This window comes from Schistosoma mansoni, chromosome 3 (assembly GCF_000237925.1).
Source record: "Schistosoma mansoni strain Puerto Rico chromosome 3, complete genome".
NCBI lineage: Eukaryota > Metazoa > Platyhelminthes > Trematoda > Strigeidida > Schistosomatidae > Schistosoma > Schistosoma mansoni.
Genome location: NC_031497.1, coordinates 26,848,479 through 26,857,758, shown reverse-complemented (window position 1 = coordinate 26,857,758; position 9,280 = coordinate 26,848,479). Strand labels below are relative to the sequence as shown.

General features: G+C 37.7%; 1 protein-coding gene across 1 annotated transcript in view; it reads left to right on the top strand.

The window, feature by feature from the left end:
* Positions 1–470: 470 nt before the first annotated feature.
* Smp_210730 (prolyl oligopeptidase (S09 family)) overlaps positions 471–9,280 on the top strand; it is a gene marked incomplete at both ends in the record, with an annotated part of 36,330 nt that continues 27,520 nt past the window's right edge. Inside the window, 3 exons of the mRNA XM_018799817.1 lie at positions 471–670; positions 2,576–2,692; positions 6,696–6,893. Coding sequence (XP_018651569.1) covers positions 471–670; positions 2,576–2,692; positions 6,696–6,893 — 515 coding nt within the window. The remainder of the gene's footprint in view (positions 671–2,575; positions 2,693–6,695; positions 6,894–9,280) is intronic.

Genomic DNA, 9,280 nt, shown 5'->3' with positions numbered 1-9,280 from the left:
GTTTTAATCAACTCATGAATTCAACGAATAAATGTTGAACAATTCACTTAGTATTGTTTTTTTGAATCTTCCCATTGACGTTTAGGATTGTAAATGGTGAGTCTCTAATTGGCATATATGTACATACTGTGCGTATTGCCTCGATATTGCCTTAATTCACAAGCATTGTAAGCAAAGATGGATAGTGGCTAGCAGTGGAATCTAGGACGCACCTCATCATCGCACAAGCAAGTGGCTATCAGGAATCAGTGTCCGAGTGGATCACGCGATGGCGTTTGAAGCGAATGGTACTGAATTTGAGTCCCAGAGTGAATATCAACTCTGAGGTGTAGGTACATCCATCTGACGAGTCTCAAATAGGACTAAACGCGCGTCAAACTGGATTCCACTACTAGTCACTATCCATCTTTGCTTAAAATGTTGAACAGTTTAAACATGATTTTATGGGAACATTCTTATTTTCTGCTTGAATGTTCTCTCATTATTTTCTTTTTTTTTTTGTTGTTGTTGTTTTTGTTGAGAATATCATTTTGAATGGTAGGAATCCATGTAAACTAAGTGCATTCGGTGGATTTGGTTACATTAATCAACCGTATTATTCAGCAAATGAATTATTATTTATTGAAAAATTTAATGGAATATTTGCATTGGCCAATATACGTGGAGGAGGGTAATGAATGATTGATTGTTTTTGTTATAACCCGTTTATTGATTTTTGAATAGTTACTAGGGTCCTATTTTTCTAGTCCTTTAGTATTGATCGAAACCTGTCAATTAAGTTACAGTATGATTACTAGTCTAAGTGACTTGAAATTGAATGGATCATATAGAAATGTAAGGTACCTCCCCTTCCGGCCAAATAATTTGGTGAAGCCTAGTAGGCTGTTCTGGAGAGAAATGCTACATCGAAGCATGGTACGACCACCGGGGCTCAATGGATGTTTCTGCATTGCTTACGCAGAATAATTATATCATTCTTTCTTTGCTTTTGAACCAACAATATATATGCAATGATTTTTTGTAGCCTTCGTAATCATTTGTGTCTATAGGTAGAGTGGTTGATTAGGCCGATCTCCACCACCCATGTTACCACTCACGTTAGTACATGGAAACAGTCCAGTGATCCAGAAGGCATGATGAGGACGTGTGAGTCAGATCTTGCCTCCCGAAATGTAACGTAGTTGAGGATAATTGACGGGAATCTCCATACCACAGTTTCAGACTAATTCATACCAATCAGTTGGACCTGTATTTTTTTTGATGGAACAATCGCCTTCTATGGAATGCAAACCCACACTTCGCAGTCTTACAGTTTTAGACTTTATCAATGTTCCATTCGGGCTGCAACCGAATTCTTTTTTTCTAGCAAGTCATGGTTGATCAATTTTTAATCAGATTATATAGTAATTCGTCATCTATTTATGGATTAGCATAAAATAATTATATTCTGTTGTTATTGTATCCGAGCACTATATCACTAAAGTGATGATCGATATCGTCGGTCTGTTTTACCTCATTCTTGTCTATGTGAAAGTTGGATAGTAGTGAGTGAGTAATTGAAATATATAGATCTGTGTATTTTCATTTGGAAATGCTCAATAGTGACTGGCTCCATGAGGTATTTCCTGGAGTTCTAGTAAGAGGCAGCAACCAGTTGAGTCCAACCAGGTCTGTTGTGAGATATCAACTCACTAAAGACATTGGTGAACGGTTGCTCAACTTCGTGAATTGATTGAAATTACACATTAACACCGTTGGATGCCGGCTCAGTGGTCTACCGGTTAAGTGCTCTGACGCGAGACTGGTAGACTGGGTTGAAATCTCGCGAGACGGGATCATGGATGGGCACTACTGAGGAGTCCTGCAATAGGACGAAACGGCCTTCCAGTGTTTCCAGGTTTTCCATGGCAATCTAGCTTTAACTGACTTAAAAATTCAACCGTTTCTTCTTAGTATGGGTCTCCTTAGTGTCAGTGAGCATCTACGATCCTGCAAGGAGTCTCCACAAAACCCCTTTCTGATAATAAACAAAAATAAGTTTTAAAAAAATATTTATCTCCAGATAATGGATAGTCTATCTTTAACTATGAATCAGTTGTAATAGAAATCTAACATTGAACTAAACCTAATTCTAAGCAGCGATGGATAATGTCTAGGAGTGAAATCCAAGACTTACGTTTTGTCCTATTTGAGACTTATTAGCTGAATGTATCTACATCTCAGGGTCAATATTCATCCTAGGACTCAAACCTAATACTTTTCATGTCAAACATCATGACGCTGTTCAGATAATCTGAAACGCGAGTCCCTTATTCCAGTGTTAGCCAACATCCATTTCTGCTTTAAAGGCTTGTGACCTAATAGGAATATCAAATCAATCCGTGCTGGATTTAAATATACCAAAAGCGACTAGTCAATTGCAGTGTTAAGGATCAATAAGACGACCTAACACAACCAATACAAATGAATTAGGCCTAATTTTATGGTAAATTATAATAATTTACGTTTTATGTGAAGCTATTCACTTTTGTCATTTCACCAAACTGTTCTTATCTGCTTTCAAATTGTTCTTTAGAGAATTCGGTGAAGAATGGCATAAGCGTGGAAGTGATGTTCATAAAACTACAGCAATCGATGATCTATTGATGGCTGCTGAATATTTAATTCAACGAAAATATACCAATCCTGATAAGTGAGTATTATATATTTCATGTTATTATCTAGTTTATGCTAGTGGGCGGCTAATGTTTCTCCACGAGGGGGAACATGCGTAAGTAAGTAAGTAAGTATTATCTACTTTGTAGAAGGTTTATTTTCTTGGTTTGATACTAGAGTACTTGATGCTGGTTACAAATGTGTTTTAACTGATTATTGTAACCAACCGATGCTTAAAGAGACCATTTAACGGTCAAGATTTCCCTAAGGAATGAAGATGACCTTAACTGATTAGCATTAAGCAAATCGAGACTTACATCAAAGATTTACTGGCAAAGGTATGAAGCTAATTAACGTGAATAAATTTCAAATGATGAACGTTTCATATTACAATCTACAAATATTTGGATAAGATATTCAAGACATTATTATAATATTATACGACTTGAGTGGACATCGTGATGGCGTTTGAAACAAACGGTATTGGGTTCGAGTCCTGGAGAAAACGTCAACTTTAGGATGCAGGTACATCCAGCTGACGAGTTCTAAACAGGATGAAAGTGAGTCCTGAATTCCACTGCTAGTCACCATCCATTTTTGCTCATAATACTACTTACCAATAAATAACTAGTAGTATGGGTTTGTGAATGAAATCCTCTAATTAAAGAACACTTTTGTTTAAATAAACAAATCAAGTTTAATTTTAGTTTCACTGTGGATTGTTAATGACATCTTATAAGTGCTCTAATAAGAATTTAGATTGATTCATGATTTTAATGAAATCTAACAATCTCCATAACCCCTTACTGACAATTATCACGTGCTCATTAAAGACTAGCTTCGAGAGGAAGTTTCTAGAAATTTAATGAGAAACCGTGATCAGTAAAGCTAATCTTTTTCTCATGTGAGCCACTTACCCAGCAAAGGCGAAGGAGGTTGGTCGCGCAACATTGTCGATTGATTGAAGTTATACATTAACACAGTTGGGTCTCTGGTCAATGGTATGGAGGTTAAGCGTCCGCGCGTAAGATCGAAGGTCCTGGGTTCGTTCTATGTTATGGGATCGTGAGCGTGCACTAGCGAGTACTTCTATACTTCCAGGTTTTCAATGGTGGTGCAACTCAGATGGGTTCATGATTTCAATAAAACGCATTTTCAGTGTTCATCATATTTAAACTAGACAATCCGTGAAAATCAGGAAGGACTGTGCATATGTTTTGCTTTATTGTAAATGTCCCAACATACCTTAGCTATTCCCTTTTAAAGATTGGACTCCTGAACTTAAGTCTAGTCAATTTTGCTCCATAATAAAATCTGAAAGCTGGAATATCTCAGCTAAATCTTTCTATAGTAATAACTAATCCAATTACCGCATACAAATATACAGGTTTAGTACTTGTAAGGCTTTTTTAACTTTCCATTAATGAAATTTTATAATGCAACTAATTGGTCAGTATTATCATAGTTGAAATCATGAGTCAATTGAAGCTAGACTACCATAAAAAACCTGGAAGCACTGGAAGACCGTTTCGTCCTATTGTGGGACTCCTCAGTGGCGGTGCGCATCCACGACCCCACCTCGCGAGATTCAAGCCCAGGACCTATCAATCTCAAATATATCACATAATTCTGATAACCATCGTCTTTTTATTTCATTATTGAAATTTATCAAAGGGACTAACTGTTTTAAATATTAAGCCTGTGTTGTTATATTTACATCCTGAACCAATTGTTTCAATAGAAATCTAGGCGTTTCAAGCTAAAGGTACTGGGTACAAGTCTCAGTGTGAATATCAACATTCGGAATCCAGGTACATACAGTTAATGAAGTTTAAATGAAGAGAAACACATGTCCTGGATTCTCCTGATAACCACAAATCAAATACAAGTTTATATTTCGATCGTGAATTTCAAGCATGTCTGTTGTGAGGCAGTAACTCACTGAAAACAATAGTGGACGGTGGCGCAATTTCGTGAATTGGTTGAAGTCAGACTTTAATACTGTTGAGTGCCTGCTCAGTGGTTTAGAGGTTAAGCGATCTCGAATGAGATCGAGGGCCCTGGGTCCGAATCCCTCGGGCGAGATCGTGAGTGCCCACTCCTGAGAGGTCCGGTGATTGGACGGAACTGCTATTCATTTCTTCGAGGTTTTCGATGATGGTCTAGCTTTAATTGACTCATCAATTCAATTATTAAAATACGGCGAGACTAAAGAACGTGGACGAGCCAATCAGAAGCTTTCGCGGGTTTTCAAGGTCACGGCGGTAATTTCGGAACATGATGCTTACGTACGATCGCTTTACAGCGGATTTTCGAGAAGACGTGATAATTGAGCGACTACAAGAAAAGGGATTATTAAGAAGCTCCTATACTTGTGACTGCGGTAGTCAAATGACCATTGTACGGTGTGCAGACTATCGTGATGATATTATCTTTTGATGTCCTTCATGTTGGAAGAAGAAATTAGCTCGAACAGGGACTTTTTTCGCTCGGTCAAAATTAAGGTTGAGATTAATTATGCTCCTTGTTGCGAATTGGATAATAAAAGCACCGGTAACACTAGCTGCCACCTTTGCCGATGTAAGCGAAGTTTCGGCAGTTCAATGGTACGAGTTTTGCCGAGATATTTGTGCAACAAAACTGACAAGCGCACAGCAATTGTATGAAGGAGTGGGGAACATTGTTGAAATAGACGAAACGGTTGTAAGGAAACGCAAATACAACCGTGGCCGTTGTATTAAAGAAGATTGGGTAAGTACCTCTTCCATAAATATACCTCACAGGTCCTTGGAATATATGATAGATCATTGCAGAAAGGACACTTCCAAAGAGTCAGGAACCGGCAGGCACCAACAATCATACCGATTATACAGCAATATGTGCTGCCGGGCACTACTGTTTATACAGACGATTGGAGAGCGTACAGGTGTCTAGGTAGACTGGGGTATGTGCATGAAGTCTTTATACATAAGCGCCATTTCGTTGACCCTACTACTGGGGTGCACACTAACAACATAGAAGCTATGTGGTCAAGACTGAAAGAGTTTTTGAGACCCTATCATGGCTCCAGAGGCAGACTACTGTGGAGCCATATGGATGAATTCATTTACTGCATGCAATATGATTTTAGAACTTCTGAACCTATATCCAACCTTGATAAGTTTTTAACTCATGTAAAAGAACAGTATTCACTTTAATTCTTTGGTTTTGTATAATAAATTTTTACTACACATTAACTGTCTTCTGATTGGCTAGTATCTCTCAAGGTCATTTAAGATTCGTTCAAAGGTCGTCCATGTCCTTTAGTCTCGCCTAAAATACTTCTATGTTTATTCATTACTTCACACAGGATTAAACTTGGTGATATTGAGTATCATGTCTAGTGTAATACTATTTTATATCGTTGAACATCAAGCTGATGAGTCCCAAATGGTAAGAAACGCTCGTCCTAGACTCCACTGCTAGAAATGAATCGTCAGCTCTGAATATAATGCTTGTGACTTAAGAGACTTATTAATTCCAGTCTTAAACATCAATGAAAAGATTTAAACAACCAGTATAAATGTGAATAATAAAATAATTTGAATTTTCAACTCTAATTAACCTCTTGATAAAGCATAGTTATAGTACAATATTAACCAAAAGGTCCCATGTTTAGTCCTATGTACAATTTGTGTTTGCTTACTTACTTACTTACTTACGCCTGTTACCCGTCATAGAGGAGCATAGGCTACATACATCAGTATTCTCCACCCAACCCTGTCCTGGGCAATCTTTTCCAGTTCTTTCCACTTAACATTCATCCTTTTCATATCTGCTCCTATTTCCCGCCATAATGTGTTCTTTGACCTTTCTCTTCACCGCTTCCTTTTTCGAAGGGTGTGGAGAGGGATTGGCCTTCGTGACGCACATTAGGTGACTTCCTCAATGTATTTCCTATCTTCTTAATTAATGTTTACCTTAATCTTAATAATCTAATGATGACAAATGTTCAATGTTTAATCACAGTTCAATGTATATCTGTATTGTTCTTTCATTAGTCTTATCTTACAAGGTCATGAAAATGGTGGTCTACTTGCAGTATCCTGTGCAAATAAAAGTCCGAATTTATTCAAAGCAATCATCTTGGATAATCCATTAAGTGATATGTTACATTATTATAAATATTCATCAACTAGTAGATGGATGAATGAATATGGAAATTTATATTATGAAAATGTATTCAATGCATTATTAAGGTATGTTAATGTATATCGTATAATGTATTCATTTAATCATTTATTCGTTGAATTCATGGATCCATTGAAGCTAGATCACCATGAAATACCTGGAAGCATTGGGCGGTCGTTTCGTCTTCGTATGGGAGACCTCAGTGGCAGTGTGCATCCACGATCCCACCCCGCGGGATTCAAACATAGGATCTATCGGTCTTGTGCGCAAACGCTTAACCTCTTGAGCACTGAGTCGGCATCCAACGGTATTAATGTCTGACTTCAACCAATTCACGAAATTGCGCCATCATCCACCATTGTTTTCAGTGAGTGACTATCTTCACTTATTGTTATCAGATAATTGGTGTACACAACTGTAACAGACACGCTTGAGTTCAACGGTGGGTCAAGGGTAAACTCTGTGAAATCAAGGATTTGAATAATAGGGTTATTACTAAGGTAGTGTTCAAATGCTTAATGTAAATCTAAAGGTCATATCTATAGCTCACTCCTGATTTATGTACTTCTCAACCACCTTATAAGAAGGTCAACAGTCCAGGTGATTCACCACCGTGTACACGATATACAGATATTAGGTAGTCGAATATAATCGATTGAAAGAGCTGAACCTAACTATCGAGTAAGATGCTCTTTATTAGTAAGGTGTGTCTAAAATGTTGTGAATCGGATATCTTCATGAAGTTACAACCTGAATCACTCAATGTTGCAGAAAGGTTACTGCTGTGTCATTCAGACAACCACTGAACCACTGACAGATTTAGAACATTCAAAGTTATAAACCAAACTAACGGGTGATTGTTTACTAATCAGTGATCAATCAGTGTATCTTACTCCTATAGGAGATCAATAGGTAAACAATTTGTTCAATGATAAAGCCTCAGGCTGTAGGTAAGAGTGACGTGGATTCGAATCATACACTTGTTTTTAATTCCTCAGGATTATAGGTACATCTTGCTGATGAGTGTCTTACTTTTGTCATATAATAAAAGTTTTTCATGTTTCCTGTATCTTGTAGTCACTGAGAATCTATTCATCATCGGTTATTTCTGCAAGTCTAAATGTTTGTCGAATAGTCGAATTTAGTATGCTAATATATGGACTAAGGTATTAAGACAATTGAAGAACATATGGAACTCAAAACAACTGTCAACTAATTGCAATGTCAGAATCTTTAATACGAACGTCAAGACAGTCCTACTGTACGGAGCTGAAACGTGGAGAACTACTACATCCATCGTCAAGAAGGTACAAGTATTTATAAACAGTTGTCTACGCAAAATACTCAACATCCATTGGCCGGATACTATCAGCAACAGCGTCCTATGAGAGAGGACAAACCAGCTTCCAGCTGAAGAGGAAATTAGGAAAAGACGTTGGAAGTGGATCGGAAATACATTAAGGAAATCACCAATGTGCATTACAAGGCAATCCCTAACTTGGAATCCAGAAGGGAAGCAGTAAAGAGGAAGGCCAAAGAACATATTACGTCGGGGAATAGAAGCAGATATGAAAAGGATGAATAGCGACTGGAAAGAACTGTAAAGGAAGGCTCAGGACAGAGTTGGATGGAGAATGCTGGTGAGCGGCCTATGCTCCTCGACGAGGGGTATCGGGCGTAAGTAAGTAAGGTATTAAGACCTCAATTATCTAAACTGAATTAGATACAAAAAAAGAATTCTCGACTTATGAAGATCACATTTCACTGATTATAGGTTAATAGATATATATGATGTAGACTTCTACTCCCTATATTTTTTCTGATACTCACTGATCAAGACAAGGCCATGGATATAAGTCAGTTGGGGAATACCAATCAGTAAGTTGATGCAATAAAAGAGCTATTCACTTGAAAGAACAGCTAAGTCTTTATCTGCTTTAATTCATCATAATACAACTTTATATGAGAAAACCAAAGGAGAGTGTGAGTTGTCAGTAGTAGGAGAAGAAATATTATCATACTGAAAAAGACTTGTAAATCATTCCTTAAGTATAATCTCAATTACTGATTTCTTGGTCCACCAGGGTGTTTGGTACCTGAGTGGTTGTGGCACAGGATTGGGCTGTACTGTTCGGATTGTAGCGTTGAAGCCCATACAGTGTCTGGTTCTCCTATAGGGCGGGATCGAGCTGTACTGCTTGGGTTAAGCCTGGACAGCGTCTGGCTCTCCTGTTAAACGGGATTGAGCTGTACTGTTTAAGTTGCCGCGTGAAAGTCTGGATGGTGTCTGGTTCTCCTGAAAACCAGTGCAAGATTACCCTGGCCCATAAGAGTATATTATATAACTGTGTGAATAAAAATTACTGACTTCTACCAGTTTGTTTCCGAAATCTCATTCCAATGACCCTGTCTTACTGACCAAAAATGGATCATGGACACTTAATAAAGTATGTTT